The 25,042-nt window shown below is 41.8% G+C and overlaps 1 protein-coding gene across 1 annotated transcript in view; it reads left to right on the top strand.

The window, feature by feature from the left end:
* Dcdc2 (doublecortin domain containing 2) overlaps positions 1 to 25,042 on the top strand; it is a 165,459-nt gene that overhangs the window by 42,024 nt on the left and 98,393 nt on the right. The window contains exons 3-6 of the mRNA XM_055614501.1: positions 10,959 to 11,035; positions 11,160 to 11,291; positions 16,906 to 17,052; positions 19,413 to 19,467. Coding sequence (XP_055470476.1) covers positions 10,959 to 11,035; positions 11,160 to 11,291; positions 16,906 to 17,052; positions 19,413 to 19,467 — 411 coding nt within the window. The remainder of the gene's footprint in view (positions 1 to 10,958; positions 11,036 to 11,159; positions 11,292 to 16,905; positions 17,053 to 19,412; positions 19,468 to 25,042) is intronic.

Genomic DNA, 25,042 nt, shown 5'->3' on the forward strand with positions numbered 1-25,042 from the left:
ACACACACACACACACACACACACACACACACACACACACACACACATATATAATAAAAGTACAACAACTCTTTAAAAAGAAATACCCAACTTTATAAGTAAATATATGTATTATCTGTGTCAATTAATTGAGAAAATGGGCATTATATATCTCCTATACTGTTTCATTGATCAAACCATTTGGATTGACTTGCTTAACATTCAGTTAGTATGTTTTCATGCTTTCCCATCTGTTCCTATCTTTATATGTAGAGTGTGTTTCTGGTTAATGGTATGCAGTTGTTATTTTCTTATGCTGTCTCTTTGATTCTGCCCCAACTGGTATTTGTAATTCATTTATATTAGTGAGTTATGGGCACAATTGGATCTGAATCTATCGTATTATTACTTGCTTTTGTTTGCTTCATCTAACATTGGGTTTTGTTTGGTCTTTCCTGCTTTCTTTGGATTCATGAGGCATTTGAAATATTGAACTTTTTATCTGTATAATTGGTGTTTTGTTATGATATTTGAGATCTGAAAAATTACTTTTGTGTTTATAATATATATCCTTAACTTTAGTTGCTTTCAAATAATATTCTCTTAGGTCTTGAAGAACTTTCTAACAGTATAATTCCGTGTATCATCACTCATATTTTTGTGTTTATATTAAATAACTTGCTTCTAATAATGTATGTTAGTAACTTGGTGAATTATTGTTTTGGTTTAAAACTTTTTTCACAAAAATAAACACTACAGTTGTTCATGTACCTGGTACATTTCTTTCCAATATCCTTTATTCTTTCATGTACACCCAGGCTTCTGTGTCTCTAATTATTTCAATACTGTTTGAAAATTCCCATTACATTTTATTTTGTTTTTGTTTTTGGAAGTATGACTCTGTTGTCCATTCTTTTGGCTTTTTTGTGTTTAAAATGTCTTTGTTATATTTCTTGTTTTTTAAATAAGATAAATGAAACTAATTTTTATGGAACTAAATTCATTTTATTTTAATGTTTTATTTATTGTTTAATATTTTGTTAAAACATTAACACCCACAGCATGCGCACATGTTGTGGTAGCCACAGGGCTTTGGTTCTCTTCTTTCCTTGCGGGCCCCAGGCTCAGGATGCTGGGTGTGTGCAGGAAGCGTCCTTACCAGCACAGCATCTCTCTGGCTTTGTTTGCTCTTTCAAAAGCTACTTCCTCAGGCACACTCTGCTGTGTCTAGGTGGCTAAGTCTATGTAATAAATTCTTCACTTCAGGTGTTCTGGTTTATTGCTTCTAGAATTTTTATTTGTTTCTTTTTGAAGTTTAATTTACATTCTAGATCTCTCTGTGTAACATGAGTCTTGTTTGATATACCTCACCCTTTGCCCCCAAGCTGCTAATTGTATTTATAACAGTTGAGTAAAAATCTTATTTTGCCCATCTCAACATCACTGGCCATCTCTGGTTTGATTTTGTTCCTCCCACCCCCGACAACAGGCTCTCTTCCCCCTCTGTTTGAATGGTTTTGAATTGTTTGTTGTATAGAGGTCACTTTGTAAGTGTTTTGTTATGTATAGAAATTGAAAAGTAGATAACACTTTTCCTCAGAAGAAACTACTTTTGCCTCCCTTGTTGGATGGATGCCGGAAAAGGGGTTGGTCAAATGGGGCAGGTCATCCCCCAGCCTAAAACTGGTTTCAGTGAAGGCTCGAGACAGTTTTACCTGCCTTCACTATATCAGTGCTTTCAAACATTACAAGGGTAAAATTAGGACTTCTCAGGGCTTGGGAATTAATCCTGATGAGATTTAGAGATGTCTCTTGACAGTTGGTCCAACTGTTAGCTTTATATGCCCTTGGAGAATCTATTACTTAGCCCCACCTCCAGCCATCCTCGCCATGGGGCTTCTGTCACTGCTTCTTTGCCTTGCTCCTAGCTTCTGTTACACTTCTGTGTGCCCGAAGACAGCTCCAGGTGAAGAAGACTTCGTTGGTGGTGTGGACTCACTACTGTGTCCTAGTCTTCTCTACAATGCCAGCCCATCCTCTGGCTAACTCTTTGCAGAAGGTTTGTCATTCTGGCCATGCAAACCATCTTAGATTTCGTCTCACTTAGATCATTCTCTCTAGAATTTAGATCATCTAGATTTATTTGAAACTTAAGTTATTTTATGTGGCTTTAAAAATGCTTTCGAGCTTCCCTTGTTTTGGCAGATGCAACTTTCTCCTATAATGTCCCTTCTAAGCAGGAGTGAGCCTGTCTCTGACATTTTTCTCATGGAGTCAAGCATCCTTGTGAAACAGTTCCTCACAGTCTCCACTTCTTGCTGTATAGTCTTTCCTTTTCAGATGTCTTTCTTCAGGCTCTGTGCCTTGAGCATTTCTAAGACAGATGGCTTATCTGTTAAGTTTAGGAATTGTTCCCAGAATAAAATATCCTCTGATGGAGGCTCTTTCCAAAGTCTTGTAAGCCCCATGGTCAGCAGCAGAGGAGGCTCAGTCCCAGGGAGTGTGTACTCACTGTGCCACAGGCTTTTACCCATCCTTTATTCCATTGAAAATAGAGGTATTGGGATAATGAATGATGATGACAACTGTTACTCTTCTTTTGGGGGTGGTTAGTGGGGATCAAGCCCAGTGCTTTATATGTTTCAGGAAAACTCTCTGCCATTGAGCTATACCCTCAGTGAATTTTTACAGGGGGCAGAGACTCTTTGTGTAGATAGATCAGGCTTTCTTGGAATTCACCATGTAGATTAGGCTGGCCTTGGACTCACAGAGATCCACCTGCTGCTACCTTCAGAATGCTGGGAGTAAAGGCTTACCCTACCATGGCCAGCCTCTTCAATGATTTTTAAAATTTTCTTTAGGTCGATTTATACCTGGAATGTTTGTTATATTGATTCCTAGGGAAATTATTTCTTACTCTTTTGTCTTTAAACTTTTTGAAACTTTATTTTAAAAAAGATAAAAATTAATTATTTTGCAAAAGACTTTGTTTCCTCTTTGATGCTGGGTGATATTTGCAAAGTAACAAAGTTTCCTTAAAGATTTTCAAAATCCCTTAAATATATACCAGCAGGCATGTAAGTTAAAACCTAGTGTGTGTTGGCCTGTACTTGGCAAATGGTTAACTTTAGTACAGTTGTTTCTCTCAATAGATCATCATTTTAGAGAGTTATAGCAAACGAAACCCTTAAACAGTGTAAGGAGTTTTTGCAGGAGGTGAGTGCTGGTTGGATTGTGCGAATCCATCCCACTTGATCCCTTGGGTCCTTGGGCTGACTTTGCTTTTCTTGGTCCAGGGTTGAAAAGGTGACAAGCGCCAGTTAACAGCCCCAGGGAGCAGTGCAGGGAGTGCAGCGGCCACCGTGACAATTAGTTCACTAAGCAGCTCTTTGGGCTAACTTAGCAGGATCATTTTAACCTCTCTGCATTGACGGATGGATTAACAGATGTATTTTCGGCTTAATTTAGCTAATCCATCATTTATCTAACATCTGTCTATCTATGGTCTATCAGTTATCAATCTATCATCTATTCATCAATTATATCTATTTCTATTAGCTATCTGTCATTCCAGGCTGGTTTCCCTGGTTCACGTGCCCCACAGCTGTCTACTTTTAACTGTTGCCTACGCTTATAGCTATCATCTGTTTCATCCATCTATGGATAGCTATCAGTTATCTGTATACCTATCATTTAGCTATCTCTATCTATTTACCACTCATCTACCTGTTTATCATTCCTCTCCCTTCCTATTATTTGTCTGCCCTCATCTACTCTTTCATTTCCTTTACTCATGAGCAGAAATGAGGACTTATTTGGTCAAAATCATCAGCCTGTCTCTTTCTGACTCATTCTGGTACCCTACCTCTTGGTGTGTTAGGAATTTGTCCTCTTCTAGTCCTTGGATGGGGATATGTGAGCCTGTGGGGGACATTTCACACTAAACCACAGTATGTACTATAGAGACCCAGATCTAGCCCCTCCTCCCTAGTTGTGTGTTGCTGTTACTTACTGCACATCTTCCTGCTCCCTCCATTCCCAGCCATGTCCTTACCAGTCTCTCGTGACTGCTGCTCCACTCTGTTCTCCTACAAGAATATTCATGCCCACAGAAAATGAGTGGTGCCCATTTGGTTTGGTCTCAGTCGCAGGTTACCTGCTGAACCTGTTAGCCTGCTGACCTGTGTGACCTATCCCAGGTCCACAGGGTCTGAGGGGGAGTTCCTTTTCCTCTAGCCTTGGTGGCACTCCATCAGAGCCAGCGTTTGGATACTTCATCTCATGTAAATACTGTTTATGTCAAAGGTCAAGGGAAATTGTATGTGCTAATAAGAGAACTGATACAATTATAAGACCTCTCATTACAAGAACTCTATCATCCAACACTTCCCCAGCTGATTTGGTTTAATTTATTTTGCATTTAGATGTGATGTTATTGAAAATGCCATTTAGAAACATAACATGATGAGCTGGGTGTGGGGCACACTCATGTTACTCCAGCACTTGGGAGGTGGGGGCAGGCAGATCAGTAGTTCAAGGTCAGTCTTGGCTATACAGCAAATTTGAGGTGAACCCAGGCAACATAAGAATCTGCCTCAAAACAAGAATATTTTTTTTTCAAAAAGTAAATTGATTCATATTTTATTCTTAAGTGATTTTTCAATTTAGGCCTTATTTTGTTTTTCAGATACTTTTATTGGTCTGTTGGAAAATGACAATGCAGCTATTTAGTTATTATCACTGGGCTGGATATCATTAAGATTAGTCTTCAATTTAGGTGGTTAATCAAGAACCCTTAGAGACTATCTTTGCCATGCCTAAAATAACCACGGAGAAAATAACCAGTATTCACACAAATGCTGTGATTTTTTTTTCAAGCACCAACTTTTATGTTCAGAATAAAGTTACAAAATTATTTTATAACTATGTATTTATTTCTCTAAATTACTAAAGTGAAAAAATTAGATAAGAGCTTTAAAACCATTTCTTTACATACGTTAATTATCTTTATCTTTAATTCAACAACACAACAAGGTTTTAAACTACCAATGATTATGTGGTAAGGTGTACACACATGGAAAACTTGACAATGACCTAGAACATGTTGACTACACTACTGGGTAAAGCTGAGCGTAACTAAAATAATGGAGTTGGAGATTGTAAGCCAGTAAACGCAGCGCACTTGGGTGGCAATAAGTGCTATGGGAAGAAACAAAACAAAGGGCAGCAGAGAACCATGGACACCCCAGCAGCTGTCAGCTGAGCCGTCTGGAAGGAGGTATAGTTGTGTTCAGGAGGTGGGGAGGATTGGGAGGAAGGTACTGTGAGAGACACAGAGGCAGAAAGGCCTGTCCTGCCCTTGGGTCGAGCTTTATTCACACCTAAACTGTTCTGACCTAAGAACAAGCAACCAGACTATGAAGGGATTTACTGTCTTCAAAGACAGTAAAGCCCCAGTCCTGTCTCAGATAGCACGACTTGTGTATTAAGTCCAGGTTTTTATGCAAAGGTATGAGCTTAGCAAACGAGGAGACTCTTCAGATCAATTTAATCTTGTCATAAGCATCATTGAACTAAAGAAGTTGCTTACTGTTTATCTCAGAAGATTATCTGTTGTCATAGTTGGTTGTGTGGATAAACTTTCATATTTATGCAAATGAATAGTAGGCACTGAGACACAACTGAAGGAACTGCTTCTGGGGAGGATTGTCGAATTACAGGACCTCTGTGGGGTGCAGTTCAGACAGCTGGCAGGAGTGAAGCAACTCTACCTCTAAGTACCAGTGTGAGACAATTTCCACGGCAGATCACTAAACAGAAAAAGCAAGATGTAGAATGGGCACAGCCCTGTATCACTTAGCTTAAAATTTACATGTCTGTTATATCTTTTCTAGATAATATGCAAAGACCCTCTTTGAAGGATATTGATAATTTTGGTTCCAGCCTAGTGGCTATGGAATAGGATTGGGAGGGACAGCTCCTTTTTACCATGTGTCTTCGCGTACTGTAATTTGTTCGGGCCTATGAATTACATGCTAAGCACTTAAAAACATCAGCACTATTACAAGTATCAATTTAAGGATAGCAACCCGTGGGAATAAAATTGGAAAAGTTGCTACCATTAAGGAGAAAGGCAGAATTCTTCCTTAAACATGGATTGTTTCTTAGAGGAAAGGCTGCCATGCATTATCCAAGGCTAATTATTTAACCTGCAGAGTGCAGCCAATAGCCCCTTATACGCCCTCCCTAACAGCTGCTGTTGCTGCTCCTCCTCTTTTATCTTTAACCATTTCCCCTTCCTCTTCTTTTACTCTTCCTCATTTTTACCCTTTTCTTCTCCTTCTTCCTTCTTCCCGTCTTGCCCCTCCTTCCTCTTCTTCCCCCTCCTTTTATTTTATTCCTTCTCTTTCCTTCATTTTCTTTCTTCTTCCTTATCCCCCTTCCTCCTCCTCCTCCTCCTCCTCCTCTGTTTTCCCATGGTTCTTCCCACAGTGTCTCCCCTGTAGCCCAGACTGGTTGAACTCACAGTCTTCTTGCCTCAGCCTCCTGAGAGCTGGAGCTACAGAATACACTCAGTTATTCATCTTCTTTTCTAAAATTTATTACATTTTATTCCCTTTGTATCCCAGCTCTAACCCCCTCCCTCATCTCCTTCTAATCCCACTCTCCCTCCCTCATCTCCTCCCATGACCCTTTTCAAGTTCAATGATAGGGGAGGTCCTCCTCCCCTTCCATCTGACCCTAGCCTATCAGGTCTCATCAGGATTGGCTGCATTGTCCTCTTCTGTGGCTTGGTAAGGCTGCTCCCCTATCAGGGGGAGGTGACCAAAGAGCCAGCTACTGAGTTCATGTCAGAGACAGCCCCTGTTCCCTTACTAGGGAACCCATTTGGAGACTGAGCTGCCATGGGATACATCTGTGCAAGGGTTCTAGGTTATCTCCATGAATGGTCCTTGGTTGGAGTATCAGTCTCAGAAAAGACCCCTGGGCCCAGATTTTTTGGTTCTGTTTTTCTCCTTGTAGAGTTCCTGTCCCCTCCAGGTCTTTCTATCTCCCCCTTCTTTCCTAAGATTCCCTGCACTCTGTCCAAAGTTTGGCTATGAGTCTTAGTATCTGCTTCGATCACCTTCTAGGTAGAGTCTTTCAGAGGCCCTCTGTGGTAGGCTCCTGTCCTGTTCCCTGTTTTCTCCTTCTTCCGATGGAATATAAACTTGTACAACCACTTTGGAAATCAATCTGACTCTTTCTCAAAAAATTAGGAATAGTGCTTCCTCAAGATCCAGCTATACTACTCGTAGGCATATATTCAAAATATGCTCAAGTATACAAGGACATTTGCTCAACTATGTTCATAGCAGCTTTGTTCATAATTGCCAGAATATGGAAACAACCCAGATGTCCCTCAACTGAGGAATGGATACAGAAATCCTGGTTCATTACACAATGGAATACTACATAGCAATTAAAAACAAGGAAATCAGGAAATTTGCAGGCAAATGTATGGAATTAGAAAAGATCATCCTAAGTGAAGTATCCCGGAAGCAGAAAGACTCACATGGTATCTACTCACTTATAAGTGGCTATTAGACATATAATATAGGATAAACATACTAAAATCTGTACACCTAAAGAAGCTAATCAAGAAGGAGGACCCTGGGTAAGATGATCAATCCTCATTCAGAAAGGCTAACATTATACATCTTCTTAAATAGGCAAATTAATCAACCTGCAGCTTCTTTATGTAGTGATGTCTATAGTAATGATACCCGAGTGAGTTATTTTGATGATGAAAAGAAATGCAGTGTGTAGAAATTAGCATAGTCCTTCTTGTGAAGTGTAATAGGTGACAGCTGTTTATATGAAAAATTGCTGTCCTTTACTTACACATTTTATTTTCAATTTCGGGGTGTTTTTATTAGTTTTTGTCAAGCTGACAAAACTAGTCATCTGGGAAAAGGGAGCCTTATTTGAGAAGATGCCTCCATCAGAGTGGGTTGTAATCAAGTCTGTGGGGCATTATTTTGACTAATGATTGATCTGGGAGGCCCAACCTACTGTGGATGATGCCAACTCTGAGAAAGGTGGTCCTGGATAGTGTAAAAGAGCAAGCCAAGCAAGCCAATAAGAAGCATTTCTTTATGATTTTTGCTTCAGTTTCTGCCTCCAGGTTTCTGCCCTAACTTTCCCCGGTGATGGACTGTGATAGAGAAATGTAAACCAAATAAACCCTTTCTTCTTCGAATTGTTTTTAGTCATGGTGTTTCTAATACCAATAAAAAGCAAATTAGTATAATAGGGGACCTCACCCCTAAACCATAAGTACTGCCATTGGATTGGTATTGCTGTTGCAGCTTCAGCCACTGCCTGAGAAGAAAGGCAAATGATGGGGCATAGTGCAGTCAGGCTTTGAAGAGGAAGTGCAATTTCACTTGGAGAAATAGGGAGGACATTTTAGGCAGAGGGATGAGGAGAGCAAAGGCACAAATGGACACCGCACATGCCTTAGGGACAGCAGCAAGCTGCTTAGGTAAAAGCACACAGCTTATGAGGAGGGCAGAGCTTCAGCAGGAGATGAGGACTGATGACAGAAGAGCCTGGTTATGGACCATTATTGAGAGATGGAAACCCGATATCAGGATATTGAAGGAAAGGTAGGGTGGAAGTTGGTGTCAAATGAAGGAGATAGATAGATAGATAGATAGATAGATAGATAGATAGATAGATAGATAGAGGAACACACTTGAGAAGGATGTAGGCCCAAGGAAAAACTGAAGACTCCAGATGGAGAGTCTCAGTATTAGTGGAATAGTTGGGGATAAAATTAAGACTAAGCATAGTCTTGTAAAAGGACAAAGATTCTTCTTCTGAGATGGATAGAAAAGAGAAAGGGCTGGAGAGGTGGGAGAGCTGGGCTGTGGAAGAAAGGGAAGCAGAGGCCTTAATGTCTCTATTTTCTTTCTTTTTTAAAAAATGGTTTATTTATTTTTATTTTATGTACATTGATGTTTTGCTTGCTTGTATGTGTGGGTGTCAGATTTTATGAAACTGGATTACAAGTAGTTTTGAGCTGCCGTTTTGAGAACCCAGGTTCTTCAGAAGAACAGCCAGTGCTCTTAACTCCTGAGCCATCTCTTCAGCCTCAACTTCTATGTTCTTGAAGTTTTAAACAAAATGATCTGGTGTGTATATTTATCATGATAGGTAATGCCTTGGATTATCCATTATTGTTAGTGGCTGTTTTAAAATTGTGAGTTTGGCAGTTTCTCTTTTAATCTGGATTGCACCCAAATAATTGAGACTGGATTATTATTTTGTTTAATAAACTTTATGGCATAAACAGCTGAGGAATATTACTCTATTCTTAATCCTCTACGATATCTCAGCGTAAAACCCAGAGATACTTGCATCTTATCTTTTCTCATGTCTCCTGAATCCTTCCGGTGGCTGAATCCCCTACTTTCTCTCTTTCTTCTCCTCTCCTGGCTGTCAGGAAGTCCAGCCCTATTCTCTGCCCTGCTCAGCAATTGATTGTTAAGCTGCTTTATTGGCACATCAGAGGACAGTTGGGGAGCAGTGTTTATATAACATTGAGAAAGGAGATTCTCAGAACAAGGATTGCAAACAGATATGGGGGGGTATAGATATCAGCATTTGAATCTCTACACAGTCTGCAATAACATTATGCCTACACATTATTGTCTTGGGAAGAGTGAGTGGAAGGTTGGTCAAGCATTTCTTCTAATACTTTTTACCACAGGGCTGTGTGGTTCTAAGTGCATCATAGACTCCAGAAGCAAAAGGAGATAGGGAGATAGGGCTGGGGGTATAGGTCAGTTGGTAGAATGCTTGTCATGAGGCCCTGAGTTTGATCTTCAGTATCTCATAAACTGGGTGTGATGGCTCATGCCTGTAATGCCAGCACTTGGGAGTTGGAGACAGAAGAATGAGGAAATTTAAGGCCATCCTTGGTTTTCTGGTAAGTTTGAGGGGAACCTGGGATAGAGAGCCTTTCTAAAGAGTAAAAGAGAATGGAAGGCAATCAGAGTCCCTCAGGTGTAAGAGCAGAGAGGCCAGAGTAATGACTGATAGCGTGATGTACACAGGATGAAGGGAAGATGAGAAAGATCTCTTAGGTGGGATGAGGTGGGACTAGAGGGCTTAGCACACACAGCAGGTGTGCTAAGAATGGGGAGCGGAGATAACAAGAAATAGTCCTGCAGTTGCAGGAGAGGGCACTTCAGAACTCAGGACTGTATAGGGTTATTTGATTGTACTTTTTTTTGGGAAGCATTGTTTAAAAAGTTGCCTTAATTTGTTTGGATCTTCAGCATAGATTATAATAAGTCTGTGTAGGGCTTAACAAGTAATTTTTTTCTTTTAGTTTTTGGAGAGCTTCTTTGAGGGCTTCTAATTACTGAGGGAGGATGAATTTAGAGTGTGTCCAAGTGGAAAGAAAGCAAGGCTTTACCAGAGGAACTGAAATGAGCCTTTTAGATAGTTATCGACAACTACACTGATTAAGCCAGTTAAAAGTTTTAAGTCTTTTTATCGATGGCCAGACCTAGAGTTGGCTTGTGCCTCTGAAAAGTCTGTTGGTGCCCAAGCTCAGGGATACAGAGTTTTTAAAGGCAGATCCCACAATGGTCATAAGTTAGATTAACATGAGAGTAACCTTGAAACTTTCATTCCTGGCAGAGCACAGTTACTTTAGACATAACATGCCAATTATTTTTGACTTACATTTTTCTAGTTTATAAAGTTTAATTATTTTTATTAATACCCTCTGAAATCTCACATGTATTGCCAAGGCATACCTGACCATTATGTGGAGTGGAGAACGGGCTGAGAACTTGTCTAAGAAAACACAAAATGGAGCCAGAACAAGATGGCATCACCTTAGTCACTTCAGTGGAACAAATACTGCCCAGTTTCTGCATTAGGAAGCTAGTGATTTTTTTCCCTTTGTTTTGCTTCCAAAGGTGAAGCCTGTCATCCACAGCAGGATCAATGTGTCTGCCCGCTTCAGGAAATCGCTGCATGAGCCTTGTACCATTTTGTAAGTTGGAGCCCTTCCGATTTCAGGGTAGAATTAATTGGCTGTGTACTTTCCTTGGGGTTTGGAATTTGAATGTTATGAGCATAACTGTTAGCTGTGTTGCCTCTTTTCTTTTCCCCCACAGCTTGATTGCAAATGGAGACCTCATAAGCCCAGCTTCTCGCCTCCTCATCCCCAGAAAAGCCTTAAGTCAATGGGATCACGTACTACAAATGGTCACAGAAAAAATAACTCTGCGGAGCGGGGCTGTCCACAGGTGCGTCATGTCTTCCCACAGGGGGGTGGCTTGGGGATCCTTGAAGATGTTCCCCGAGGCTCTGGAGTCACTGGTCTCTAGATCTGAAGTTTGGCAGACCCTGTTGAGCTTAATGTGCCTTAGTTTCTCTCTATGAAGACTATTATATATAATGGCATTTCAGTGGGGTCGTTTCAAATAGTCTTTGGTCTTCTGAAACACACCAGGAAACTTTACCCTCTCCTGCTGTTTCAGTGTGGAGGAATAAGCAAGCATCACACGGTTTGAAGGGAGAAGGACTTCTTGGCCTGAACCAGCTTATTTATTCTTAGTTAAGTCCTTTTCCCCAAGGATGCAATACTGTTTATTCAGTGGTTCCAACTGTCTGTCTCAGGCAAATGCATCAGATGCTAGAAAGAATAGGCGGGCTTACAGATGTGACAGGTGAGAGAGGATAAATGAGATGATCCAAAATGAAAACCAAAAACATTTTCAGTGAAATTTAAGTGAACATTTAAACCATGGTTTAGCCTATGAAATTATCCCTTAAAATTTTTCCTACGTTTATGTATTTACTCATTTATGTGTGTTTGGGAGAGGCATTGCTACAGCACACATGTAAAAGCCAGAGGACAATGTTTGGAAGTCATTCCTGTCCTTCTACCATGTGGGTCTTGGGGTTCAAACTCAGGTTTCAGGCTGGTGGCAGGCACCTTTAGTCACTGAGCCATGCCACTGACCCTGAAATCATCTCTTTATCACACAGAGGATAAATAACATGTAGCTCTGAAATAACACATAGATGTACAGACTACATTGAGTGTATTTGTAGTGCATATGAACATGGACACACAAATACATACTCACATAATGTCCCCTCAGTACCTATCTCCTCTTTATTTTTCCTGATGCACCACACCAGTGAACACGTGCTTGCCTTTGGATGCATACACACCAGACATGCCCACACACAGACACACACACGCAGACACATACGTGCATGCACCGTAAAAGTGGCTTTTATTTTTCTGATTTGTCATCTCAGAGGCTTAATTGCCCCTGTCAGCTAACTTAGGCTGGTTTGGGAAGCTTCTAGCTTCCATACAATCTACTCAGCCTCTGAGACATAGTGCTGAATAAATGCACCCTTTCTAGTTCTTTCTGAACTCTTGTTGGCTGGTTCAACTCAGCTGTTCTGTCTCAGACTCCCCTCCAAGCTGACTGATTCAATCTGGCTTCTCTCTTGGCCTCTGACTGAAATGCTCTGAATGGCCTCATACTAACTCTAGCAGTCTGTTCTAATCTTCTGATTCCTCATTTTCTGACTTGTTCTGTCTTTACCTGTGTCTAGCTTTTTCTCTCTCCAACTTGTCTATGTAAAACTCTTCCAGTAAACCTGCCTCTGAATTCCACGAACTGAACTACCACGAACTCAGCTCCACTGCACTGCCTCTCAAGTCACTGACTCAACCAAACTGCCTAAACAGCACTTACTAGAACTCAGAGATCTGCAGGCCTCTGTCTCCTAAGTGCTGGGATTAAAGGCATGCCTGGACCTAAGCTTTTCTTTACTTGAAACTTGCTCTATACCAGGCTGGCTTTGAATTCAGAGATCTGCTTGCCTCTGTCTCCTGGGATTAAAGGCATGTCTGTATTCCAGCCTGATCACACAGACCTAGAAGGTCTTTGGATGAAATCTCTTGCCAGTCATGTTCTTAATTAAAATTCCTCCACAATGCACATATCAAAGCACAGCCACAGCTTAGAGTAAATTCCCAAATGATTGTACCTCATGTCTTTCAGTTGAATGCATGTTTATCTTAGAGTTTTGTCATCACTGAAAACTTAAGTAGAAACTGTTTTAATTGAAAGTAATGCTTAATATATGACAAAAATTCAAGTAGGACAGAAAGTGCAAATTAAAAGTTTTCCTGCCACCTCAGATTCACTATCCCTTTCATGAGTAGCTTTTGCACCCTAGAAATCAGAACCAGAAATACTCTGCATGTACCAGTATATACAACAAGCTTTGCTCCTCTCTCCCTTTCTTCCTTTCTTCATACTTTCCTCCTTCCTTTTCTCTCTCATTTCTTTCTTGAGTGTAGTGTGTGTGTATGTGTGAGTGTGTGAATGTGTATGTGTGTCCATGTGTTTGTGTAATATGTGACCTGTGTGTGTGCACAGAAGTGAGAAGATGTTGTGTGTCTTGCTCTGTCACTCTCCTTTTCACCTCATTGAGAGACTTTGAAGCCAGAGCTAGGCTGGCTGCCAGAAAGCCCTAGTAATCCTCTTGTCTCTGCCTGTTTCTCAGCACTAGGGTTATAGGCACCCACAAACCATTCACTCAGGAGGCAGAGACGGGGGTCTCTGGGGCTGGATGTCACCCACCTGTGCTCCAGATTCAGGAAGAGACCCTGTCTCAAAGGAATAAGATGAAGAGTGGTGCAGCAGGGACTATGTGATTCCCCTCTGACCTTCTTTTAAGTGTGTATACGCCAAGTGTACCACCTCACATGCTCATAACATCACACACATATGTTGCACTCACACACAAGCAGCTTTCATTGTTTCTTGATTTTTATTTAGTTGATATACAGTGCTGCCTGATGATTTCTCCTCTTCCATTCTAGATATTTTTTTTTGTAATCACTTTACATTTTAAATGAATTAACTCAGTGTTCTTATGAATTAAGTAGTGTTATCATCTTTCAATAGATAAGACAGATGAGACCCAGAGAGGAAAGTTGCATATCCAAGATTAAGCAGACTCTGGGTAGCATGGCTGTGTGGAAAACCTAGCAGGCTGGCTGGAGCTGATGCCCTTAGCTCCAACACTACTTTCAAAATAAGTGACATGTTTTTACACCCCTGTCGCGGTCCTTACATATTTGTCTTAGTGGTTTTCAGCCACACTTTGTGTATTAGAGAAGTTGGCCCCTTTTTGTGTAAGTTTCAAATGTGTTTTCAGTTTGCATTTTCTTTATTTGTTTTTTATATAAACATCTTTCCTTTGTTCACTAATTTATCACTAGCTCCAATCTTCCTGGCTCTGGGATTATAAAAATAATTTTATGTTGTTCCATCTTGTGCTTTTAACTTTTATTTAACCCTTAGATGCTTTTGGGTTTATTTTAACTTCAGTAGGGAAGTCAACATCACTAATTATTCATAGTTTTTAAAGAACATATAGGTTTATCTTTTGACATCCACATAAATGCTGACTTCTCCAACAAATGATATAAACTATACAGACTATACAATTTCTTGTCTAAATGTATCTTCTCTTATACATAAACAAATTCTTAGGTAGAAATAGGTGGATATGCAAACACTAGTGGAAGTAAAAATATACATTTCTCATATACTTGAGTGTTTAGATAAATTAATTTTTTCTTTCTTGAAACAAGGTCTCGCTTTATATGTTTGGTTGGTTTGGAACTCACTCTGTAGCTTCAAACTCTTGGCAAATCTCCTGTCTCTGTCTCTTGAGTGCTGTAATCTCAGGTGTTAGCTAACACATTCAACTGAGAAACTTAATTATTAAATCAATGGTAGACTTGGTGCTGTTCATTTGGGAAAGCCCACTTTTCCTTAATAGAACATTGAAAAGTCTTTGTGTTATTCATCAGTATATTTATTTACTAGTATAACATCAATATGTCTTTCTGTTATGCATCATATATTAATTCACCAATAGCATGCACAGAGACTGGTTCAACTTCTTGTTTATGACTCTTGTGCTTTGAGACAACAAAAGGAAAGAGGTCAAAAGGGCAACATTCAAGACACATAATAAAGCTACAGGTTACTCAATAGCTTTATCTTACTGCAGACTAAACCAGCCAGTCTTGGCTGGGAGGTCCTGGAGTCCACAGCTACATTACCTTTTAATTTCTAGTGTAACAATTAACAGCTGATTGGGATCTATTTTGGAGAAAAGAGGGTGAAGAATGGCTGGCTAGCTGGCTCTTGGCCAGTGGTTCTCAGCCAGGTGTGATTTTGCTTGTAGGGGACACGCATCTGTGTCTGGAGCCATTTTTGGTGAGCACAACTAGGCACAGGAACAGGTTCTCCGTTCAGTGGAGAGAGACTGGGATGCTGCTGGATACTCTACTATAGACAGGGGAGAGGGCGGGGTGCTGCTGGGTACCCTACAGTAGATAGGAGAGAGTCTGGGGTACATTGGGCACCCTAGGAGGGACAGGACAAGGTCTTTTTTTTTTTTTTTTTTTTTTTTTTTTTTTTACAGTGGACTGGCTACAGTGCCTTTGCTTAGGATTGGTGGTCTTTGTGAAGTAGCGCAAGCAGAAATCTGGCTTGTGCTGGTCTTTAGACTTATGAAAAGGTAGAAATATCACATTATAAAAAGATGTTATAGCATCTGCACGGTAACTAAGAACTAATACTTTTCAGGGCTTTTGTGGATTTTCAGTGCTCTTCTTGGATCATATGAACTGGTCAGCTGATAGATCAATGGATCATTTCCCCTCCCCCACCTCTTTGAGACAAGGTAGTAGTCCTGGCTAGCCAGTCTGGAACTCACTATGTAGCCAGGCTAGCCTTGAACTCATGATGTTCCTGCCTCAGGTTTCCTAGTGCTAGAAAATTTTTATTATTGTTATTCACCTTACTGTGTCATATAAGAATTTGAAAATTTTTTAATATTATGTTGAAACCCTACCAACTACTGTCTTTTGTTTATAATCTTCAAATTTGCCTTATAGTCTTAGTTTAGTTTTCCAGTGTCCTACTTTCCTATCTTTAAAAAACTGTGTAGGTAATTTAATCCATCTAGTAAAAGAAATCTGTGTTCTTACAATAGGTAACATATTAATTTCAGGTACAGCCGCAGTTTTACAGTAAAGGAGGCTCACGGCCCCCCCGGCTCTAGGAGGATTGTGCTCACTCTCCTGCTTAGGCATGGCTAAAAAAAGGAGACAAAAGCATGCCTGCTATGCAGTTCTGCGTCATTAGTGCTGCCTTGCCCCTGCCCCGCTTCCCTCTCACCTCTTTTTTCCTGACCCAGTTCTGTGAGTTTGGCTGTAGTACCTTGGCCAGAGGCTATCCTTAACCGAGACTGGGGCGGGAAGCTTGTTGGCTTTTGACTATCCCAAGAAAATACACACCAACAGTGTGGACAAAACATCAGTCAGTCAGTCTTGCGTGGAAGCTGAGCTTGACTTAAACACCACACTGTGGGGCTCCGTGAGTGAACGCATGTACTTGCTGCATGAGCCTGAAGTCCTGAGTATGATTCTTGGGAGGAGAGAACCAACTCCTGAATGCTGTCTTCTGGCCTCCACCACACTCACCACCTGGTCCGCACATGCCCTACCACCAAATAATAGGAAACGAAAAACAAAGCCATTCTATACAAGTTGCTTCTCTTTTTTCTCCAAAACCTCCCTATGGTACCAGAAGGGGCCTCTGTGCTGCCAGGCGCATGTTCCGCCACAGAGTGCCCAGCTCCCTGGTATGCAGGGGAATTCCTGTTGAGTCTGTGGACTTCACAGTCAGTAACTGGAAGAGTAGCAGTTGAGCCATGTCAAGAACGAAGTGCATTTATTTAGTTATGATTCTGGAAGCTCCCTAAATGCGGTGGAAATTCTAATACTTGGTCTTGGTGTTTTGACAGGCTTTATACGTTAGAGGGAAAACTGGTTGAGAATGGGGCAGAGTTGGAGAACGGGCAGTTTTACGTGGCCGTTGGCAGAGATAAATTCAAGAGACTACCTTACAGTGAGTTACTTTTTGACAAGTCAGCAATGAGAAGGCCTTATGGGTAAGTCTTCACCTTTGCCCTCTTACTCTGACTCTGTAGTTACTGTCTGAGGCGGCACTGGAGAGACACAGGTGTAAAGGGAGGAGGGGATCAAGAGTGTGCAGAGGGAGAAGAAAGGCCACTAACTCATGCATTCCCTTACATTTGGAACACAGAAACAGATGTATAATTGATTGCCAGGTGTAATGATGCACATGGTATTCCCAGCACAGAGGTGGAGGCAGGAGGGTCAGGAAGTTAAGGTCATTTTCAGCTATGTAGTGAGTTTGAGGCTAGCCTCTCTCAAAACCAAACAAAAGAGTATTTTCTGTAGCCAAGTCTTATTCCTCAGTTAGATGGATTGCATTCACAATTGAAAGCTATTGCATAAAAAAATACTGTTAGAATTTGTGAAACACTCAGCACCTTTGCATTACACCAAGTTTAAAGTAGCTACAAAGCTCCATTTTTGTGAAGAAGATAATGGATCATGAGCTCGCTGTATAAACCTCACAGGCAGTTTTAGCATCTAACAGTGCAGCCAGAACAAATGAGGTTTCAGTTGGTTTGGATAGAAGTTTACAGTAGCTTACACTCATATTTATTTATTTAATTTTGAGACAGGGTCTCATAGCCCAAACTGGTCTCTAACTTGCTATGCAGCCTTGAACTCATGATCTTTCTGCATCCACCTCTGGGATGACAGGTGTGTCTAGCCCCATCTGGTTTATATCCCTTTAAAGACCATAAAATATAAAAGCAATATAATTGTACTTACACAAACAGGAGGCTGAGTGTCAGACTTCCCTGTATGTGTTTAATTGTATGTGGACATGTGCAGGTCAGAGGTTAACATCTGTCTTTCTTAGTTATTCCCTGATTTATTCTTTGAGGCAAGCTCTCTTATTTAAACCCAGACATTGTTGATTCAGCTTAAGGCAGCTTGTTCCAGGGAGCCCTTATCTATGCATCTTGAGCCCCGAGATTACAAAGCCACTTTCTGTGACTATCCCGTATTTCTGTGGGTACTGAAGACTCGAATTCTAGTCTTCATGCTTTGAAAGTGCCTCATCCAACTGAGCCATTTCCTCAGCAAGGCTTGCACTTTAGTTACATATGATGAGCATGGATTTTTTTTCTTTTGGAGATGCACTTTGTGAGGGTGTCATGTGTGGCTTGGCATCTGTGCAGCAGAGCCTTGAGCCTTCAAAGTGGGTCCATCTCTGTTGCTCATACTGAGTTCAGGGCCTCTTGGCTCTTAGAATTGCCTTCTCGTGGCTCTCCTCTACAGTGGCAGAGCAGGATATCACCAGTGTGTTCCCCATTAGTTTGCCTCCTGTGAGGATGCGGGGGTTAGCTTAAGCTTCTGCGAGTAACAGGACCCTAGAGTTCTCTGCTAGCAAACTGGTTGCAGATCACCCAAGTCACGAAATCCAATTCTTTAACAACTTTGGTTTAGCAACACTGGCCAGCCTGCTGTGAGCAGCTCAGGCACGTGGCGGCAAGGTAAGAACTGAGGCTCGTTGGCTCGTCTCAAACACACTAATGAGGCTTACCATTATATGTGTGTCCTATATTCTGGAGACAGATTTCAAGGTGGATTTTTGCCTGATGACACAGACATCTGAAACTTATGAAGAAGTTATTTATGATGATGTGGATGTGATAACTGACCAGTTTAAAAACTCTCTAAATAGAAATACCAGCATCCTTCATGATTTTTCCATCACAAATGTGTAGACATTATTTTTAAAAGTCAGTATTATAATTATTACTATTTATTTTATTTATTTTGGAGGCAGGGTTTCTCTGTGTAGCCTTGTGTCCTGGACACTCACTTTGTAGACCAGGCTGGCCTTGAACTCACAGAGATCTGCCTGCCTCTGCCTCCCTAAGTGATTATAGCATGCACCACTATGCCTGGCTAACTATTACTATTTTTGAAGCAAGGCAGAGTTGTCTTGTGTAACCTTGTTAGCCTTGAACTCTGTGATACCTTAAACTCTAGTTCTTTAGGGCGAGGATTAATAGACAGGTGCCATTATGTCCATCAGATTTATTGCTTTTGACTTAATCTGGCACGGTTGTCACTTAGCTTAAGAAATGATTTTTTTTTTTAAATCTACAAATAGAAAGTTTAGAAATTTTAATTAAAACTGTTATAAAAAAACTTGTATTAAAAGTTTGTTTGTAAGCATCAAGCCAGGCCATATCCAGGAAACCATTAGAAATGATTTAGAATGGAATTTTGAGATCTTTATGGCACTAACCACAAGGGTCAGTGTGCAGGGACTTCTGGGTGATGATAACAGGTTAAAATGATTGTCATACATCATTTGTAAATAACATTCAGACATTCACATTGCAATTTGTCTCCACAGTCAGAAAGCCTCTTCACTACCTCCCATGGCTGGATCCAGGAAGTCTAAAGGGAGCGTAAGTATCAGCTCTCCTCATTAGTGTTCTGTCTCTCTATAGAACCATCCTTTGGGTTTCAATTAAATCCAAAGGAGCAAATCTTAGCTACCTAGAGGCATATAAGCAACTATGTGAAATATTATGAAAGTTTCAATGTCACAACTGAAGGCCTAAACAACAGCTATGCTTTTGGAAAATAGAATTTAAAACCTTTTCCTTGTGTGGGTATGGTGCAACTTATGTTGTGGTTATAGGCTGAGTAGTAATTCATAAAGCTCTGAGAACCTTGTGAGGTGACCAGAGGACTTAGGTAGTCCTGTTCCCTGTGTCTAACAAAGACTGAAAAGGAACTTTAGGTAAGAGATGGTGACCCATGGTTGTAGTACCTTGAAAACAACAAAACAAAACAAGAATCATCCTAAATGCTCAGTTCCACCCCAGAAGCTTTCCCTGGTCATGCCTTCACTGTTACCTGAGAAAGGATTGATGATGTGCCTGTGATGTAAAAACTAGAGCCTGCAATGGGTAGTTCCTCTGCTAACAGTTCAGTCGGTACCGCACCTCACCCGCTAACTTCTGGTCTGCAGCTCACTTCTAACCTCCTGTCTGCACTGAATCTTACCCCCTAACCTCCCGTCTATGCTATGGCTCACCTCCTAACCTCCAGTCTGTCCTGTAGCTCACCCCTAACCTCCAGTCTGCACTGCGGCCCGTCTCCTAACCCTGCCCCATCCCTAGCTCCACTGCGTTTTGGAGTGCTGCTGCAGCAGGTCCTTCTGACCGAGGCCTCTCTGATCTCTCAGTGGCTTCAACAGGAGTGATCAGAACTGATCTGTCATCCCTATCCCACTCCGGTTAGCTGAGTGGCATTTGTGCTCTCGTGTGTTGTAAATGCTTGGTGAGCAGTGATATTGTCTGCTAGTGGACATGTACTTCTCTTTCTCTACTATTTTAGTTCATGACATTCTTAAGAAAGACAATGTTGTGTTTGTATTGTTGCGCTTACACTCATTCATGGAGACTGTACTGCTTATGGCAAAGCTCTTGCCCTCCACATTTTGCACCCTCTGGGGAAAAGAAAGAAAACTGCCTGGGAGGTTATGAGCAGCCTGAAACCGAATACCCAGTACACAACAACCAAAAAACAGAGTCTGAACACTCCCCCTGAGTTCTAGTGCTGGTTCTAGTGGACTTAGTTGAGGAAAGGGGTTTCAAGAGTAGGGTTTGGGGAAAAGAGAATGGGTGTATGAAGATCCCGTCCTGGTGGCCAGGCTTCAGTGCCCATCTAAGGCCCCACTGTGCCAAGTTCTCTTAGGACCTAAATAGTGAAAAGCAAAATAAAACCCATGAATTTAGGTTCAGAAATTATATTTTCTTTTTTCCTTCTTCTCTTCCTTCCCTCTTTTCCTTCTCTCAAATTTGATCCTGAAGACATAATGCAGGTACCCTTACTTTCTGGTTTAAAATTAAACAAACAAATAAACTCTGTAACAACAACAACAAAACAAACTAGAAAACATGAGGTGTAGAAGTAACAGGCTTCTTCCATTGAGCAAATGGCAGAAGGGGGACAGTGCGCAACTGCTTGCTCTGAGCTATGGATTCCGACCCTTGTACCTTGTGGTCAGAGAATCCTAAGGGCAACTTTAACAGAGGCCCTCCACGTGTGGAAGGTGGTGTGCCTGAGAAGACAGTTTCCCTATGACCGTTTGGCTAGCCACATAATGACACTGTGTGGTACTGTTGGCACCCAGCACAGCTTGTCATGACTGAGCCAGGCATCAGTGATGTAGCTTGACAGGATGGATGAATATTAACCTGAAGAGGGCAATTCAGTCATAACCACAGGTGACACAAGCATAGAGAATCTAGCCTCTCAGGGTGGAGGAGTGAGAATCTGTATGTCAGTAGTTGAAAAATATCAACGTTAAAGTAATAAATGAAACCCATGCATTTAAGGGTTTGGAAATTCATTTATTAAGGTTTATTTTATTTTTAGGTGTCTGTATGTGCCTTTGTGGGGGGTATGTGCACATGCGTGCAGGTACCTGCCAAAGCTAGACAGGGTGTCAGAGGCCCTGACACTGGAACTACGGGCAATTTTGACCTTCTTGAGGTAGTTGCTAGGAACTGAACTTGTGTGCTCTGCAAGAATAGTAACCAAACTTAACCTCTAAACCATCTCTCCATCCCAAAGAATTGTATTTTGTTCTCTTATTTTTCTTGGGCCTTGTGGCAGAATTCCATCTGCATACACACCACGCAAGTCTTCGCTCTTCATTCTCATAGCAGAAAAGACAAGCAGTGGTTAAACAGAGACCCGTTGTAACTGAATAACTGACCCAGGGTCACAGGGAAAGTTGGTAGCAAGACTAAGGTCAGAACCCAGCTCTTCACATTCGCAGCTCATGTGCTTTGCTGGTATAAAATCTGAAGAGCTGAAATTTCCATTAAAGATGTAAGATGGTTCCTGCTCTAAAGCACTTGTTTTGGAACACTCATGTGGCTTCCGTCCTTGATCACTCCTTAGGAAGAGTTCTGCGTCTGTTGTGAATACCTGGGCTGATGATTGAGAGTCCAGGTGTCTGACTGGGTACTGAGCCCTGGGGGGGGGGGGGGGGCAGAAATGAGTAAAAAGACGGGCATCCCTTCGATGCTCGTGGGCTATTTCAAGGGGGCAACTGTTGGTCCAACAATTCCAGAAGTCAGCAGGTAACTACAGAGTATGATAAAAATGAAAGAAACTTCAGAACAATATGAGAGACAATAAAGAGAAAACCAGTTTAGATAGCTGTGCAGAGGCCCCACTGAAGAAGTGACTCAAGGAAAGATATAAGGCATATTCCCATTCCATAGGAAAAAAGGCTAAAAAATGGTTAAACATATCTCTATGTTGTTAAAATCTAAAAGTTAAAATGACAGTTTGTCTCGCTTCTCATAGTGCTCCCACAGTGCTTTGTATATCCATCTATTCATCACTCGCTTTGCCATGCATCCATCGACTCCACCAGCTGTCCACCCGTCCACCCTGTCAGCCAGCCATCCTTTGGCTATCAGCCACACACCCTTCTTCTCTACCCACCATCCACTGCACAATAACCATCCACCAGGGCACTCTGTGAGCCACCCAGTCGCCTATTCTGTGAACCGTCCACCTACCACTCCATCAACCATCCAACCATTCATCTCATTAGCCTTTCATCCTTCCACTCTGTCTGTTAACTGCATGCTTCATTAGCTGTACGTCCAGCTATGCATCTGCGATACTTCTATCTACCCTATCAGACATGCATCCTTCTACCCTGTTAGGGACTGTTTACACATTTTATCAGCCATTCATCTATGTACTCTGCCAAACATTCCCTCGTCCACTCCAACAGCCATTTGCCCATCTGTTCTATTATCCACTCCATCACCTATCTCTATCTATATATCTTCTCTCTCAGCCACGCACTTACCCACTTTGTCATCCATCCATCCATCCATCCATCCATCCATCCATCCATTCATCCACCCATCCATCTGCTCTATTAGCCACCCATCTTTTTACTCTACAAGCTACCCACTCACCTATTCTATCACCTGTCAATCCTTTCACTCTATCAACTCAGTCTATTCACCCTATCGGCCACCCACTCAACACATATTTGTTGATTGTTCACTAAGTGTCAGGAATGACTATACACATTTATTATTATACATTTAAAGAGACCAACCAGGATCTTACAGGGTATTCTTTCAAGTCCGCATGTGTGTGCCAGGGGAATGAAGATGTCTTGTAGCCAATCATGCAGGAAGAAGATGACAGAGAAGAAACTGAGGTCTAGGAACCAAGGTTATCCAGGCTGTTGGTAAACAGCTTAATAGGTGAGAGAAGGTCTGGGAGAAGACCAGGGCAGTGGGCACTAAATAAAGCAGGAGGAGCAGGCAGGCCCAATCATATAGGTCAAGCAGGGCTTGCACCCAGGCCATCCTGGGATGCCCCAGAGGGGCTTAAAGGAAGAGTGCTAGCATTTGATTTATGTCTTAAAGATAAAAATGGAAATTGTGTGTACTTATGTATGTATCTGTGTGGGTGTGTGCACATGAATGCAGGTGCCTGTGGAGGCCAGGAGAGAGTGTCAGATCCCCTGGAGCTGGAGTTACAGGCGGTTATGAGCTGTCTAACATGGGTCCTAGCAACCCAGCTTGGGTCCTCTGCAAGATCCACAGATCTCTTAACCACTGAGCCATCTCCCAGACCTTGATTTATAATTTTTAAAGCTCATTATTGCAAACACAGGTCTGGAAAAGAATAGAAGTAAGGGGCAGAGGGTGGGTGGAGTCCAAGCATGGGACGCAGGTAACGGGGCTCTGTGGCTGCGGGCTGATGGCAGGCTCTCTGTTAGAACTGTTTCTCGTGTGTTGCTGGTCAGTTTACTTGCCCAGCATCTGTTTGTTAACTGCCTTGTTCCTTCCTGGGCACAGTTGCAGTATTTGGTTGTCTAGAGATTTCAAAGCCCTAACAGTGTATAGGTTACCATTCTAGTGCCCTAGAGAAGACCAGGCCTGGTGCCTTTGATGTCGACTAGGGGAGACTGAAGGATAGTTGGTTAAAAACAAGGGGGAGAAGGGAAGGGAAGGTTGTGCTGTTGTGTGGTTAGCATTCATCTGAGCAGAGAATAATCTGGAGCACAGTGCCTGGTGCACAGAGTTCTCATTCTACTCAGGGAGCGTGTGGATGCCTGCCAGTGAGCCGCTGACAGCACCCTATGCCAGTAAACTCAGTCACAAGCTTGGTTTTTAACAGAACAACTAACTTGCACCTTTTCTGTAATTAATAGGTTCCCTGGAGAATGCTGGGCTTGATAGATCATTAACTGTCTGGCCCCAGGGAGGGGTATGAGTGAGGGGACTGTGTAGGAGGGGCTGAGCCACATTAGCTGCCACTGTCAACCTCACTCAGCACTGATTTAAAGGGGACACAGAACCAGATTGCTAAGAATGTATGTCTCCCACATCGCTTTCCAGTAATTGTTTTATTGCATGAGGAAAAGTGGGAAGGAGGGAAGGAGGGAAGGAGGGAAGGAGGTGGGGTCAAGCAGGCGGCAGGGAGAAATAGGGCTTTAGGATACAAGCAGACTGAAAACAACTAGTAGAATTCATCGTACCAAAAGCTCTACCTGCTGAAATGTGGGAGAAATGCAGACGTTACTACGTTGAGAATAATCTTAGGCTGTCATTCTATTCTTAAAGCCAAAAAGAAAAGTGATTTATTTTGTAAAGAGAGCACCATACATTCCGGTTCACCACCTGCAAGGTCACACCACACAGGATCAGGGCGCCCTCTAGCGGAAAGGAGGTGAAATGTCAGAAATGCTGAAAAGCGAATTGGCTTTTATTTGTCACTGTCTGGTCAGTGCGTCCTATCAGTACTTGGGTAAAATATTAGGATCTCCAGGATTTTAACACAAGACTCAGTTGGCTACCATGACTTCATGAGTATCACGGAGTCACTGTCAGGCCAATTATAAACACATTAAAGTAAAATTTTCATATTCCCCAAGTTGTATTCTGGCACCTGGGAAACTGAGTACAGGCTAGGCAAAAGGTC

This window comes from Psammomys obesus, unplaced genomic scaffold, assembly GCF_907164565.1.
Source record: "Psammomys obesus unplaced genomic scaffold, mPsaObe1.curated_primary_1811, whole genome shotgun sequence".
NCBI lineage: Eukaryota > Metazoa > Chordata > Mammalia > Rodentia > Muridae > Psammomys > Psammomys obesus.